Source organism: Lottia gigantea (assembly GCF_000327385.1).
Source record: "Lottia gigantea unplaced genomic scaffold LOTGIsca_8, whole genome shotgun sequence".
NCBI classification, from domain to species: domain Eukaryota; kingdom Metazoa; phylum Mollusca; class Gastropoda; family Lottiidae; genus Lottia; species Lottia gigantea.
In genome coordinates this window covers 3,683,894-3,701,401 of record NW_008710662.1, presented here as the reverse complement: position 1 = coordinate 3,701,401, position 17,508 = coordinate 3,683,894, and the positions used below count along the sequence as shown (strand labels likewise).

At 30.9% G+C, this 17,508-nt stretch overlaps 3 protein-coding genes across 3 annotated transcripts; 1 reads left to right on the top strand and 2 right to left on the bottom strand.

Moving 5' to 3' along the window:
- Window positions 1–3,225: 3,225 nt before the first annotated feature.
- LOTGIDRAFT_203267 (hypothetical protein) lies at window positions 3,226–7,555 on the bottom strand. Its single transcript, XM_009067049.1, has 8 exons — window positions 7,408–7,555; window positions 6,847–6,938; window positions 6,564–6,605; window positions 6,149–6,250; window positions 5,780–5,830; window positions 5,454–5,556; window positions 4,203–4,309; window positions 3,226–3,913 (listed from the first exon to the last, which is right to left on the bottom strand). The coding sequence occupies exons 1-8, from the start codon at window positions 7,442–7,444 to the stop codon at window positions 3,803–3,805; spliced, it is 645 nt and encodes a 214-aa protein (XP_009065297.1). The 5' UTR covers window positions 7,445–7,555; the 3' UTR covers window positions 3,226–3,802.
- Window positions 7,556–8,134: 579 nt separating this feature from the next.
- On the bottom strand, window positions 8,135–11,207 carry LOTGIDRAFT_229644 (hypothetical protein; the record flags this gene model as incomplete). The annotated part of the gene is made up of 3 exons (XM_009067048.1): window positions 8,135–10,150; window positions 10,464–10,663; window positions 10,976–11,207. The coding sequence occupies 3 exons, from the start codon at window positions 11,202–11,204 to the stop codon at window positions 8,198–8,200; spliced, it is 2,382 nt and encodes a 793-aa protein (XP_009065296.1). The 3' UTR covers window positions 8,135–8,197.
- Window positions 11,208–12,468: 1,261 nt separating this feature from the next.
- LOTGIDRAFT_108011 (hypothetical protein) lies at window positions 12,469–16,486 on the top strand (the record flags this gene model as incomplete). Its single annotated transcript, XM_009067047.1, has 3 exons — window positions 12,469–12,615; window positions 12,868–13,112; window positions 16,321–16,486. Coding segments are annotated over 3 exons (558 nt in total), but the record flags the coding sequence as incomplete, so codon positions are not given.
- Window positions 16,487–17,508: the final 1,022 nt, after the last annotated feature.

The following is a 17,508-nucleotide window of genomic DNA, read 5'->3' as shown; positions in this document are numbered from 1 at the left end:
GTGATATAAATTATCATGTTAAATACTTCACTTATGGACAGCGTAAAATTTTCAACCTGCATACTCAAATATGAAAATTCAAATTCTATTCTGATATTTTCTCTCTGGGAGAAGTTGATATTTTGATATAATATTTGCTCAAATTTACAAATCTGTAGAAAAGAATTTCTCTTGTATCTTAAGTTCATAGTGTAACTATGTTAACATAATGTATATATATCAATATTTTAGAGATAAATTGTGTTCGCATATACAGTAATAGGGTTGTTGTTATATTTTATATATGTTTTTAAGAACTACATAAATTTTTATTGCCTTTTTCTTGAAAACTTACTAAATTTAAAAGTTAGTGCTTATTGATATTAATAATTAACTATCATTACCTATAGCTGCATATACAAAGCTGTTCATATCATTATATACTCTAGTTTTCTTTACGTTTTAGTTTTGTTTTTTATAATTCTTTATTTTGTTCATACACATTTTATGTTACTTTGTTGCATGTTTTACCTTTAAGTTTAATCTGATAATGCATGTTAATATTCATTTAAATCAATGGTGTATCTTCTTTGATATTCTTTTTTTTCTCATAACTTACTGAGGTGAGCAATGTATTTTAAACGACTGTTACATGTTGTGACATTGTATTGAACCTCTGTTTACTGGTTTAGGAATTTGGGATGAAAGCCGTCACAGACTCTCAAATTCACTGGCTGTGGGTAAGATTGAAGCTTCACGAATGGTAATGGATTTGTCCTGATTTGAAATCATCATATGGATAGTAGACTAAGATAAATGCTGGCTCTTCAGTATAAAGCGCTTATGCTCCTTCAGCATGCACACAATTCATTGCTGGTTAATAGGAAGCCTATAATCAAACTTCAAAATTTGAGCTTTCATTCTGCACACATTGTACTTACAATTCATTACTAATTAGAGATATTTTCATAAGCGTATTTTTACAGTTTTGTTATATATTTGCTTTATATAAGCTTACTCTACTAAAGTTGTGACATAGTTTTTTTAACAGTCTATCTTTTTTATCTTTTCTTAAGCTTATTAATTTGTAGATGTAGATGTTTTAATGTGCTAACCTTACCTACCTTTTACTTATAACTTGCCTTAATATTGACAACAATGTTTGAAAATAAAACAGCTTTGAATATGCAGCTATATTATATAGCTTATATATTAATGAATTATGCTTTCATTCTTGCCAGGTATGTATGGGAGCCAGATCTTATTTCATCAGACATGATCCAGATCAACAAGAAAACAAGAAAAGATTTAACGAAAAAACCCACAGACTTTTAACCAAGTGATAAACTCAAATGAAATGCAAAATTTTGTTTTATTTTCAAACCACTTCATTGTTGTGCAATATTATTTAAGATTTTCACATTTTGGCTGCTAAGTTTTACAATTTTTTTCTTTTTGGTTCTTTTAACTTAACGTTGTGTCTAATTCTATTAGTGCTATATTTCATTAACTAAAGATTGTACTAAATCAAACAATCATGTCAAATTTTGATTTTAACAAAATAATTTGAAATATTTATGATACCGGTATGAAGTCAAAAGAATCTCAACAATTTGGATGTTGTTTTATATGAAATAAGAATGTATTTTCCTGTCAAAGATCAGTATTATTTCACACATAATAACTTATCATATACTCACTGTAAGTATTACATCTATTTTCAAATATGTTTATTATTACACATCTAAATAACCTGTATCTATTGAATGCTGATATACTCATGGACCGTTTGTAGGGAAGCGCCAGCTGTAGGATCATAGAAACCCTGCAGACTAAGCCTTCTGCAAATTCAAATTGGATTAACATTAGATTATCAAATTTCACTTAGTTTGTAAGATCTTTATGCATTTTATGTGGTTATAACGTTCTATTAGTTTGGTTATTCAGATCCTATTTTAAATAAATCCTAGACTCTAGTCTGTATTGTATTCTTTCATTATGTAATTAATATATTAACCATGTTGAATACTCCTATTATTTTTATACTATATTTCTTTACAATGGATATCTGTTCCTCAATAAACTTCAATTTGATTAAGCATTTTATTTCTTTCAGTTTGAAACTTTTTGAAATTTAAAACTCATGCTTAATGTTGGGCTTGGCACAACAAAACTAATGTCCATTTACATTTATTGTATATGCAATTGAGGTGGTGTTTCCTCTCTTGATATTTTTTCCTTATATACTGTATACACAAAGCAACATAAAAGGCTGAAGTGCCTGCAAGGAGATGCTCTTTGTTTGATCCTTATTTTAATAGTATTTTACACTATGCTTCTAAATCTATGAATAATATATGTATGTTTTATATACTTTATTTAGTTTAGTAATAATTTAGTTATTTGCTTTTTATGTTGTGAAATATAATTTTTCTCCATTTGACATAATAAAATCTCCTCTTAGTATTTGCTTTGTGTTTTTAAACCAGCTGACTGGGCTTAGTTTAACATATCTACAGTGCTTTTCTGAAAATATCAGGTGGTAAATATTTAGAGGTCTGTATTTCTCAACAAATAAGGTCATTTTTGTAGCCAATGTGACACTAATGATCTGAATTTGATTTTTTTTTTCTATTTAGCGGAAGATGAAAATCAAAACTGTTCAATTCATTCTAGTTTGAAATCCAAACTAGTGAAATAGTTATGTATACATCTTCACCTTATGTCTAAGGATCTAGAACACTCAGATCAAACCAGGCTGCATATTATTATTAAGGTTTGGATGTCCTTACTTATTAACTTCTAATACTGTTTCTAGGATATCCTAGCATTAACATAGTAGCAGAATACGTGGCCTGGATCATGGGTCTACGACATTGTAATATACCCACTAATCTGTGAAGTTATATGTAATCATAAAACACTCTTAAAATTTATCTGTCATAACAGAGGGCAGTCTGAACATTCCAAATATAAAGGAATTCTGGTTTAATTGCATTAAAGGGACCAGTTCTGGGGGTGATTTTGGTGTAAAACATGTAAATAGTCTTCAAGTACTAATAATTCCATAAAAAAATCTAAAAACCAGGAATTTTATTTTCTATATCTTATTTTCTATATTGTCTTTTTGACTTTCAAATCCAGATTATTAGTCAAGCTAAAATAAAAAATTCCTGTTTCTAAGACTAAGGCGAATCTGTTCCTTTAAGGAACCACACAATGTGGGAAGAGTAAGAAAAACATGATAAGAAATCAAAAACATTTTATAAAGTCATATGGACAGATTATAAATAGTTCACAACTAATAGGCAGATTTCTTTACACAAAAAAACTGATGCACAATTTAAACCAAAGTTGAATGCATATGAAAACTGGCTTTATATAAAAAATCACCTACATATTACAGTGTACGCTATGATTCGAAAGAAGATCTTTATACAATTTAGAAAATAAATTGTGAATTGAACATTGAAAATATCTTGTAAATAATGTGATATTTTCAGTCTGTACTCGCAGTATAAGTTACAACCAACCATTAAATAAATTCATTTGAAAGTGAATTTATTTAATGAATACTTGAAAGATTTTGAAATTGGCAGTACTTGATTTATCAGACCATTTTACCCCAATTTCTTTGTATAAATATAATACATGTATACACACAAACAATTTTATAATACAATCACATTATATCCTGAAGATTTCTGGTAACAGTTTAATATCACCTTTATATCAAATGTCAAATAAAGAATATATACAAAAACCAGCATTTATTGCATTATATACACATAAACTTAACAATTAAAAACATAGGAGGGTTGAACTATAAGTCTTTTAATGCTGCTAACTGTTTTTCTATATCATCATCTGACACACCTTTGGCTTTAGATGATTCACCTAATTGTCCTCTATGTGCTGATGGGGCATTCACCATCTGAAAGAAAATAAAATAACCAGTTATTTACAACATATAGAGATGAGTGTTTTGAACAATAGAATATTCACATTGTTGGATTCTTGTTCTCATGGGAAATATAAATTTCAAATTTATATTACTGATCCAAAACTCTTCTCAGCAGCTAGTAAGAACTCTTCTGAGTAAATATTGATGCCATGTTCATTTTTCCTGCACAGTGAGGTTTCCTTTTTGTCATAATTTAATCACTATTGCAAGACAATGTGCTATCTACATGTATAAGGATGTAATAACTAAGTTTTCTCACTTTTCCTGATAATTCAATACCAATTTCATCTAAAACTTGACTGACAATAGCATCTTGTTCTTCTTCATCACCAGATTCAGCTAATATATCATCTAATGTATCATCAACTACAAGATATAAAGTCATATTAATATATTATCTAATGTATATCAACTACAAGATATAAATTAATATATCAATTAATGTATCATCAACTGCAAGATATAAAGTGTACCATCAACTACAAGATTTGAAGTCATATTAATACACCATCTAATGTTTCATCAACTACAAGATATAAATTAATATTAATATATCATCTAATGTATCATCAACTACAAGATATAAATTTATATTAATATTGTATCATCAACAAGGTATTTATTATCATCTTTATATCTTTATATTTATTTATCATCTTATGTATCATCAACTACAAGATATAAATTTATATCAATATATTATCTAATGTATCATCAACTACAAGATATAAATTCATATCAATATATTATCTAATGTATCATCAACTACAAGATATAAATTTATATTAATATATTATCTAATGTATCATCAACTACAAGATATAAATTTATATCAATATATTATCTAATGTATCATCAACTACAAGATATAAATTTATATTAATATATCATTTAATGCATCATCAACTACAAGATATAAATTAATATTAATATATCAATTAATGCATCATCAACTACAAGATATAAATTAATATTATTATCTAATGTATCATCAGCTATTATTAATATATCATCAACTGCAAGATATAAATTTATATTAATATATCATCAACTACAAGGTATCAATTTATATCAATATATCATCTATTGTATCATCAACTACAAAGTGTAGATTTATATTAATACATCATCTATGTATCATAAACTGCCAGATATGAATTTATATTGATATATCACCTCATGTATCATCAACTACATCTAATGTATCATCAGCTTGTACTAGAAATAAATTCATATCAATATATCATCTAATGTATCAACAATTTATAAATATATCATCTAATGTATCATCAACTACAAGATATAAATTTATATTAATATTGTATCTAATGTATCAACAACTACAAGATATAAATTTATATCAATATTGTATCTAATGTATCATCAACTACAAGATATAAATCTATACTAATAAATAGATGAATCAACTGCAAGATATATTTCCATATTAATACCAAGTTGTATCAACTACAGGATACAAATATATATTAAACTTTTATATTTAACTTACTCATTTCTTCAGTCATTCCCATTTTAGTAGATTCTTTTTCAAAATCTTGCATCATTTTCATTGTTTTTTGTGGATCCATAACTTTATTCATTTCTACCATAGTCTAAACATGTGAAACAAAATAATCATGAATACTTTTGACTAAAAGAAAGAATTTAATTGAATTAAATGTAGTTTGACCTCTTTCAAAATATATTTTAGAAACATTAACAACAGCATGAACAGTTTATCTAGAGCCTAAAATAAGAATATTTTCTTTCAAAATCACTATAGCTTCCCCCATCTAATAGGAGACAGCAATATTCAGATATAAAAAAAACACAAACCTTTGTTGTTGTTCCCATTGCATTAGCCATTTTCATATTAGAATGCATTAACTGTAAAAAGAAATGTAGCAAAAAATAAAATCAAGGGACATGGAAATAAAATATGTGATGTACATCCATAACTTGCAAAAATCGAAAGTTTAAAAAAAGAAAAGTCTTTCAAAACTGAATAGTCAATTATCATAAAGCAAGAATTAAAAATCTTTTAACAAACATTCCGAACTAGTCTCAGAGTGTAGACATGAGAATAAGTTATACCTGTCTAACTTCAGTAGGAATGCAGGCTGAAATACATCAGTTGTCTAAAGACCACATAGCATGAAACTCTGAGTAACATTTCTAAAGCAAGAATGATATCAGTATACATACCTTTTGTTGATTACCTATTGCACCTATTTTTGAATTAACTGCATATGTTTTTGTCTTCTGTTTTCTTAAGGCAACTAACTGTTTAGCTAATATGGTGGCAGCCTAGAAAAACAATGAGTTTGAAATATCAAAGTCTACAGACTATTATGGAGAAAAAAATATTTACAAATAATTTAGTTGAATTGTATCTCCTTATTAAATTGAGTTCTTCTTTTTTTTTCCTTTTACCCCAAAAACAATGCATTGATCAATATGCCTTCTTATATTGATTGATTTACTTACTACACAAATAAAAAAAAACAAGCCAAAGGCTACATCAAGAGATGTTTAAACATTCAATCAAATTTACTTCAGACTATTTGCTTGTAGACTAATGTTAGGGGTATCAGAGTCTTATAGCAGCTAACATACTAACCTGTTTATTTCCCTGTTTGGCAGCTTTCTTTATTTCCATTTCCTACAAAAAGAGAGTAAGTTTACTCTATCAAATACAATCAGTTTTGAAAGACAAAAGGCCATATGTAAGTTCACTATTATACATCTTTACTCTTATAAACTGAAATTTTTGTTCTATTCAGCTTTCATTGTAAATCATTTTACATTATAATATACAATAATAGTTGTTCTTCTAACTGGCAATTTGAACTTTTCAGACCTAGAATTAATGAAAGTTAAAGATAAAATACAATACTACTTACAATTTTCTTCTCCTCTTTTTCTAAATTAGCTCTATCTCTTTCAACACCTCTCTGAGTTCTTTTTGTTGTTCTGTCATTTTCTCTAATTTGTTCTATTAATAGAATATTTAGATAACACGAATGAATCTAGTAGCCTCTACATACAGCCTAGCAATTTAATAGCCTTAACAACCTAGCAATAAATGATTTGAATGGTTGACAATTTTGTTTATTTTGCCATCTGAAAGGCTCTCAGTTCTATCTAGCTCGTATAGTGCTGGTGGTGAATTCTTAAATACCGGTAGTATCTCAATTTTCAAAATTTGCTTGTATATGATTACCTTATTAAGTTATTAAGTAACAGTTCATACAGTGTGATTGAATTGGATTTTGAATGTGTTGATGTTTCAATTTATTGTATGTCAGAACCTTAAAGAGGGTCAACCTCATGTCAAACTCAATAGTTACAATGTGGTTGTCATTACTGCTGCCACCGTCAGTTGACAATAGGACTAGTGTCTGTCATCTAAGACGTAAGAGCGGCAAGAAGGCAATGGACCAACGAAAACTTCATTAACTTACGTTCAATGGTTGGTTTCTTCTTGAAAAATCCAGACATCTTGAGAATACTGATTCAATACAAAATCAAGTCGAAATAGTTTTCAAATAAAAACAAAATAAAATGGTAAATTTCGAAACAATCTCAATGACTAAGATAACTGTGATATTTAGAAAACGGAAGTAGAAGTATTTTGTTTAGAGAGGGCTCTATCTACTTCCGGTTTTATCTTAGAGACGTTTCGCCTCAGGTTTTGTCATTGGGGTCATTTCATACATCATTCAACGGTTCATTGATAGGTAAAAGTTTTTAAAGGAATACTACCTTTTGGACATACAATTTTTAGTCTCAAACTTGGTCAAGTGTATATACTCATCAGTTGGACTTAACAGGTGCCATTTCTAAAAATCTCTACATAAGATGATTTATCCACTAAACTAAATAATTATTAAAACACATGTTTCAAAATTACTTAGTTTAGTGGATTACTATATTATGTTTTTTTTTGGATTATGTTATATCGTTATGAAACAAAGTAAGCCCTTTGAAGAACAAAGACTCACTTTGGCCACGTTTAAACATTTAAAATTTTTGGTCACCCTAAGACGTTGCAATACCGTTAAAAAAAGTGAGACAAAAATAAAGATGTGTACTCTCAGTTCATGATCCATTCAGTTTAATTACAAGAATAGTTTTTATACAGTTTTATACAAATTCTATTCATTTATGCATAATATAAAACAGAAAATCTACGAAAATATTTTTTTATTATTATTATCAAGATATGATCAACAAACAATACAGATGATATTATCAGGAATCTTTAGGCACTTGATGTAATCTAACATAAGCCTCTGGACGGGTGAATGTTATAGTAGTAACAGTTTCATAATTATGACTGGAAGTTATCATTTCTTTACGTATAACAAAATAATCCATTGCTTGTAATAGATTGTCTTTGAAGTTCTCGATTGATGAAGTTTTGAAATCAGGTTTAACTACATCTGGTATTTTTAGCTCATAATCTTTGTGTTTTAAAAATTCGAAATGCTTCATTTTACCTATTTCTGTTTTTGGTTTAACTTCTGGCAAGCCTTTTTTGTTTAATCGACGGAACATACCAAATGCTTTAGCAGACTGTTTTGCTTTATTTGCATCAGCAACAGATTTACGAGGGGTTTTACTAGGTTTTGGACCTAAATTGGTCATCATCTTATTCACTCGACAAAACTTTTTGAGGATATTTAAAACTGGGGGTTTCTTTTCCTTCTTAGATTTCATGGCTTTGATTTTCTCAATACTGTACTTGCGGTTAAGTTTATTGGAATCAAAAACGGTATCTTCAAAATCATCTTCTTCATCGTAAACAGGCGAGTCTAAAGATTCTACATCGGAATCACTATCTCCAGTTGTTGCTGTTGGTATTCTCTTGCTATATCCACCTCTATATCCGCGATTTTGTCGTTCTCCAACGTTCCCCATTGGCGTGTATTTTTCACCGATACTCTCAACTCGGGAAACTCCTTCGTAAATAGGCGAGGTTATTTTGGGTAAGGTAGTATAAAACTGTTCATCAAAACGCCTGTGGGAAGTTTTTGGGACTGTATCAGAGAACATCGAGTTTTGACGTCTTCCCCGTCCTACTGAAGATGGTGGTTTGGTAATCACGTGTCCTTCAGTTTTGTGATCAGAGCTAACATTTTTAAGACAATGATTTTTTGCAGCATCACTATCAGTTACACCTCCAACCATATTAGCAAACCTTTGTCTATCAGTTACGATCTTTTTGGACGGTTTTTCCACGACAGCGGTTGCTCTGGAACTCTTTTTTATTCCGATACTTGTAGATCTCCGGACCTTTATACCATCTGATAGTTTCTTTTTCTTTGAAGCCCCCTTTTTAAATCGTGGATCATATTTATTTTCATCTTGAAGAAAACGATAGAACTCCCCGAATGACACTCTTCTATCATAGATTCTCATGAGGGGTTTGTATGATCCATCAGATGATTGACGGGAGTCATCAATGCATTCTAGTTTATTTTCTTTCATTTTATCAGTAAGATGTTTGACCTCCTCTATTTCCCTTTCTCTTTCTGTCATTCTTTCTTGCTTCAGTTTTCGTAGATATTCGGAAGCTTGAAAAGGTTCTGTATGTTTTGGGGTAAGTTGATTGATATAAAACTCATCACCGGGCGGTACTCTTCTGCCGACCAAACCTCCAAAGAATGTGTTGGCGCGGCGGGATCGACCTACTTTTTTCGATTTATCAAATAATATTTCATCCATTTTAGCTAAACGTTCACTGCCATTGCCCGATATTGTGGATGCATTTTGTTCGATTGTAATAGTGCTAAGTTGATCCGACGAAGGTAGAATTGTTGAACCTGATCCAATGGTTGGGGGTGATTGCATCAATTGACTACGTCTTCTTGAGTTATTCATTGCTCGAAACCCCTCAGCCCATCTCATAGCTGTTAATGTTTCCATCCTTACATCTTTATTCTCTGTCTGAGCTCCAATATATGTTGATTTAGGTGCACGGACCAAAGACATAAAATCACCTGTTTTCTTCTTTTTCTTGTTGGATTCCATAAGATCGACTATATCTATCAACCTGGTAAGTCCAGCAGCCTTAGCAGCCATTTCTTTATAATCTCTCCAACTTACTAATGTTTCCCTTTTCTTCTTTTCATTACTCATCTTCTGATTTACACCATAATATATAAATTCTACCAGTAATGTTTGATCTGTAAATTCTTCTTTCTGAAAAACAACAATGATAACACTTAAATGCTGATTATGCGAAGATGATGTTGGCACATGATAGCTACGGAAGCACTCAAATTCAAAACCTGTGTCAATCTGCCTGAATGAACAATTTAGATGGTCCGTTGATAGTAATTTGGAATTGATGCATTATGAAAATATGACCACTAGCCGTTGGAAGATTTTTTTAATTTTCTCTTCTTTGGACGCTTTATAAAAAAATATCTAAAATTTTTGCCGGCGATAGAAACGTTTACTGTATGATAACCCTGTTTCAACCAGAAAAAAAAATCAAAGATAGCCTACTTACAGCATCTTGAGAGTTCACATAACACCTGTGGACTCGTCTTTTATTTTTCGCATATGCAAACGTATTGTGACTTGTTACCTCTTCATTTTTCTCCAAAACACATAATATCGTTTTCAGTAGCTCTAGAAGTTCGCCTTCTAATACTCGCAAAGAACAGTCGTCTGCCCAACCATCTGAATAGAGATATTCCCAAAATTCTTCTGAAATACAGAAAAAGGACATGTTGCAGGATTTTGACCCAGAGATTAGATTATAAAATCAATCAAAAACATTAAGCTTGATTACGTGTGGATTCTCGTCATCTCCATGGACGAGGTATGGGGGCCTAATGGTTAAGGTGCACCAATTTCACCATAGCTGTCTCTCAATGTCACTGGCACGTTGATAACTCAATATCATAGATGATTCAGACTTCAGATGCTTTTTCTAACTTAAACTTAGCCACAAGGGTTTGTTTCGAAGACCACCTTATTAATCTGGATCAATTCCAAATCAGAGACTGACAAACATACCTGGATTTAAAACTTTCCAATCTAGAGCTTCATCTGAATCAAACTGTTCACAAACAACAATTGAGGACAATGGTATTACGAATTTACTACTTGGTTGATAACATTCAGCTTCTTCGTCTTTCAAATTAGTTCTCTCTAGAAATGGATTCAGTTGAAAATAGACTTGCTTGACTCGTCTTTGAAACACAGAACATGCTCTCTCGTACAACGGGCCGTTGTAATTCGCCATTTTCGTTTTTATCCCCACTTTTATACCTCATTTGATTATGACGTCATTGTTATCCGTTCTGTTTCTTTGTGATTGTTGTGATTTATCACAGTCTATTATTAATAGTATTTATAATTGGGTGATACTGTAACAATCACGTTCAATATACTTGAATATTGTAAGATTTGACAACTCTGAGAAAAACTCTGAAAAAGTTCATAATATTTAGAATTTTTTTTTATATCAATCAACATTTTTTGATTAGGCCTATAGTTATCATAAATAGGGGCAAAAAATTTTCCGAAAATATCACACTGTCACTGTAAATCACCTTTTTTATTGTCTTCAACTATAAAATGCTCTGGTAAGCTCGATATGTAGGCTATGTGTAAATTTGTATTCCTGTAGGCGCACAGCTTTCAATTTTATAAAACTTATTTTAACTTTATAAAAACAAGCAAAAGCATCCCCACCCCCTTTCCAATAATCCTTGAATGTCATTACATTACAATTATTTTTACAACAACTTACATTAGAAAAGTGTAGACATATTTATAGTATGTTACTGCAAACGAAAATTTGTACTAGTCTATATGACCAGACGTTGGAAAATTGTTGAAAAATTAACACTGAACAATTATTATCATTATTTAATTAAGTTTTGAAATTCTTATAATTTCTTTAAATAGAAAGTAGAACACTAGCTCAAAATAGACGTTTGTGAATGGAATTTATAAATAGTTACTTCATTCTAACCAATAGAATGCGAGAGCTACATTTAGATATAGGTATAGTTTATATATTATAACTGTACATGTATATAATTATCAATCAGATTCATATTGGATCCAACTTATATGGAAAGCTCATGATTAAAGTGTTCAAAATGTTCCAGTGTATTACAAGACAAGGTATGTCTACTATAAATTAAAAGTTTTCTATAGTTCTAGTAGGCCTATGATATATGCAATTCAAAACAATCAAAATTATTCATTGAAAGATAATAAGACTAATGACTTTTTCAAATTAGTAAGTTATCTCGATCAAATGCATTTCGCTTAAGTGAACAGAGAATAAATCTGAATTTATTAGACCGATATAATGCTTATGGTCATTTGTAATTGATAAACTTTCTCATATGAATTGTTCCATTGTTTTGCCAGACTTTATTTTATTTTATTCCTTTTTTTTGCAATGATCGTTTGTACTCAAGAGGGTTTTTATTTTTTATATTTATTAAAGTATTATTAAAACTATTTCAGACAGTAGTTGTAAGAAAGTTACTAGAAAGAAGTTAGTGATAGTAGGAGATGGTGAATGTGGTAAAACATGTCTATTACACAGATTCGTCAGAAATGAATTCAATGAAAATGGTTATTTACCAACAGTTTTTGAAAACGATGTTGTTGAAGTTATGTATGGAAAAACACATGTAAGATTATTATTAATTACGTCATAGAAATGTGAGAATTGTGGTCAAATAGATCTTAACCGTTATAGAAGCGAACAGAAATTCTATCCATCTGGGATTGACTGTATACGCTAGCATACAATACAACCAAATCGCTACATTTGCAAACTTGTACCTTGGCATTGTGAAGATATGTATATATACATCGTCAGTTGTTATTCAGAGATGGAAAAATATACAATATGTTTAACTGATTGTTATATTATTTTTCAGGTAGATTTATTATTGTATGATACTGCTGGACAAGAATGTTATGATAGATTACGACCAATATTCTACCCTGATACTGATATCGTTTTGATAGTCTTCTCTCTAGACAACCCGGACAGTCTTACTAATGTGGTTATAAACTGGGCACCAGAGATCAGACATTTTTGTTGTAAAACACCAGTAATATTAGTTGGTACAAAAAGTGATATTAGAGATGAACATTGTGACATTGATGCCGTATCTACGGTGTTTATTAAGGAAGGGCCAGTCAAGTACAATGATGCTGTGAAAGTGGCCAATGAAATAGGCGCAATGACATATTTGGAATGCTCAGCTAAAACAAATATTGGTGTTGAAACAGTGTTTAAAGAAGCGGTCAAGAACTGCTTTACCAAGAAATCCAAGAAGCGAAAACCAATTCTCAAATCCTGAATCTACCATACCATTATCCCAAGCCTTTTTGATAAGGATATCCATGGTACTCGAGAAACATTATTAAGGATTTGTCGTTACACAATCTGACTTGACTGAGACTGACATGAACATCAGATATGGACAATCCGAGCGTGGTTTCATCCAATGTGGTTTTAGGTCCACTTGAAGAGAATGCGTGCAATTCATTGATTTATCTTCATTATCTTAAAAATATTTGTTTCGTTACCTTTCTTTACCATATGTATATTATTGAAAATGATTTGCTGTGATATTTGCATATTTTAATAAACCATTTGATGAAAAGGTTCGTTTTAGTTTGAATATTTAAATAATCTTTGTTCAGGTCGACTGGCAATTCAAAGAATCTCACCAGATTCCTCGCGAAACTCTATTATCAAGATATTATCAACAAATTGGCCGTCTACAAGCAACTGCAGTTGCATGACGTAATAATACGATGGTCGCAGAATCTATTCACGTATGTAGACGATAAGATTCTATTGTTGCAAGAAAGTAGAACATGAGCAAATGTGTGGCAATTGGTGTTGCAATCAGTTTGGGTACGTCTTGCGATTCTTCAGATTCTCTTGCTAGTAGTCGTCAAAAATCCAGTCTCTCAGATAGGTTAGTCAAACATCTTCACATTGTCAAGCTATTACGAACTTCTTACTTATACCATGACAATTGCTCTTGCATCACGGAATACAGAAATTTGATTGGATTGTACGCTATGGAATACAGGCAATCACAGAAACATTGACAGAAACATTATGGCTTATGGTTTGCAGACTTTCTGAAGATGTCTTAATGTTATTGTTGCGGAAGTTCTTCTGCAGAATGTCACTAACACCTTCTTTGTCGTCATCTTTGTCTTTCAACCTGAAAAAGAGTCCGTTCTAAATATTTCCTTTACCAACTGATAAAGTTCAATTTCAGCTATCCAAAATATTGCCAAATAACGACGTCCAGTTCTACTACAAGTATTCAATAAAATCGTTTTAAATCAGTTTAATGCCGAAATATTTCACGATTACCAATGGCTTCATAATATCATTATATAGATAACTGTAGATCTTTAAACGACTTTTACGAATGTGACCTTATATTCTGAATGTAACTTCAGATTTCTTTATTTCCCTGGGAGAGTTTAACCATCCTCAGACATGTATACAGTATTCTTTTTAAATAACACGTTCATCTAAAGACCCGAGACCCACTGATGACATTGGAGATACTCGTAGAGCCTCTACTTCACTAAAAGGTATGCATATGACCGAGTTCTGTAAAGTATGCAGCTTACATCTATTCAACAATCCCAAGCTTCATTGAACAAATAATTCACAATAATGTAGGATTGTTGACTGAATTCAGTGACGTACACAATTTACGTGAATAATTTTTAAAAACTTTTTTGTGTCATTTTTAACTCGAATTAAACAATCAAACATAACATAAGGCAATACATCGAAAGAAATGAGTCACCTTTACAAACCACTGAGTCCTTTGTAAACAACGCCTACAATTTAACATGAAAAGAAGGCAGAGCCACAGGTAATATAAGCCAATTGGAATGAAAGTTATATTTAGATTGTCCATAAGGTGGTATATAAACGAGTTATAAATTTTATATTGTTCATACATGTGATTCCAAACGCTTATATAACACATTCGGTTATTATACGTATTTAATAGAAAGTGAAACCATGTTTAAGTGTGTAACAAGACAAGGTAAGTCACAAAGTCAGCTTTTTTTTCTTTTTTGCCATCATAAATGATATGCTTTCGAGAAAAGTCGAGCGATCTTCCTTATTATAGTTAGATCCTCATACACGTGTACGTACGCAAACCAAAAATTGCACCATCTTAGGGTAAAAGAATATTCTTATTCGAAAGTTACCAAAATGAAGAATGTTAGACTTAAGCTATACGCCGAGAAAGTTCATAGACTCAAAGAGGGCGTTTCGATATAATTTCTTTTTTCTCTTTTGCAGACAGCCTGGCTGTTATTGATCCTCAGAAATGTTTGACGAAAAAGAAAATTTTAGTAATCGGTGATGGGAATGCTGGTAAAACTTGTTTAATAAACAGATTTTCATATGGTGACTATAGTGATAATAACATACCAACTGTTTCTCACATTACAGTAGAAAATGTACAATATGGTGAAACACCGGTAAGTTCAATCTTGAATTTCAACCTTAACAGTTGTCCATATGCCCCTTATTTGTACCCCAAGTCTCTTGAGGCTGACGTTGCCACTAAATGCAGTTTGTTTTCATATCATATAATTGTAGGCAGTTGCTTTCAGTTATGTAAATGAAAGCTGAATTTATTTTATAAATGCATCATTTTGAATCAATACTTGGATGTATTTCTCCTTAGTCATTGACTGACTTACTTTTCAAAACTTTGAATAACAAACATACCGAGATATTGATTTGTGTGTATGAGTTTGTAATGATCTAATAGCCATATTCAATATTTTATATAGCGAATTGATTACGTATTATAGACGAATTATTCATCTTATTACATAATTAAATACTTGATTGAAAAATCGATAATTATTGCTTTTTGATATAACCAATGTATATAAATAGACCTATACATTTATTATAGTAATTTATCATTTTAATTGAGTGATTCGTGATTTCATAAATTGCTTTTTATTTGCAAGATGTCAACACTATAAATACTTTTCCCCATATATGGAAAGAGTGATACGCACCAAAATGACAGTTGTTCTTAAAGATGTTTTGATATTTGTAGCATTCTGGAATAATTTTTATCTTTACAGATTGAGTTATGTCTTCACGATACAGCAGGACAGGAAGATTATGGAACATTTCGACCAAAATCATATCCTGGAACTGACGTGGTTATCTTGTGTTTCTCTATTAACAGTTTAATAAGTTTAGAAAACGTTTCTCTAAATTGGTTACCGGAAATCAGACATTTTTGTGGTTCTGTACCAATTATCTTGGTGGGTACTAAATCCGATTTACGAGTGAACTGTAATAGTACTGTAGGACCAGTTAAATTTGAAGATGGTTGTGCGATGGCTTATAGAATTAATGCTCTATCTTACGTTGAGTGTTCATCAAAATTAGATAAAGGTGTTGAAGATGTATTCCATGCAGCCATTAAGGCATCTATCACAAAACAGAAAAAGAAACGATTCTTTTAAGAAAACAAACCTTTATCGGGTCAGTGCAATTTTACACGGGATGGCGGGTTAAAGGAACACAATTGGTTGTTTATAATCAATGCGATCAAATAGAAATATGTTCATCAGGTGACCACCACAGATCGGTTGCCTCGATCGCATCTTGTGCTGTTCATAGATTTCATTATCAAAAATGGCAAATTTTATTAAGGTTTTAATGTTTTTATTTATTTTCTAGTCTGTGATTAATGTGTTTTACAATGATTTTTTTTAAATAAAATACTCAAACGATTAGCTATATACATGTAGTTCTATATAGATTCCTAGATATGGAAAAATATAAAGCATTACGATTAGCATATAGCAATTAAAGAGGGGCGGTACGCCATTTAACCGTTCAAGAAAAGATCGTCATTTCTACTTACGCTCTCAATTCTGGAAACACATGGAAGGCTCCCATTTCGATGATGAGCTGTGAACACCATTACTGAGACTAAGGTCGAATTGGTCAAACCGATGGCGAACCCTTAAAAGAATGGACTATTTGTGGATGAAATGGAAATAGCCTAGTTCATGTGGACATAAAACAAGTGGTTGCATAGTAAAATCGCTAACTTCACGGATACATTTTCAGAAAATCAAGGGCGGTCGTCTATCTGAAAAATCTAGATTGTCCAAGATATTGTTCATTTAAATCAACACCCAAAGTTTCATAGAATTCTGATATAAACTTTCACCTTTTTCAAATTCACAAGTCACATTATACATTATTTAGTTATCATTAAAATCGGATAAAGACTGTAGTCTCTATTGTGTTCACAAAAAAAGTTTGACGTGTGTTTACTATAGGTCAAGAACATTAAATCAAATTCCGTTCATCGGAAAATGGTCAACTTCAAACATGATCAAGATTTCATTGCTATAGATCAGTCTACCCTTTTCAGCCTTCATACCCCTGGAGTAATCATTTGAACCCCTCCCCCCCCCCCCCCCACACACACCCCCGAAACAATGGACATTTAAAATATTGTTAATTCTATAAT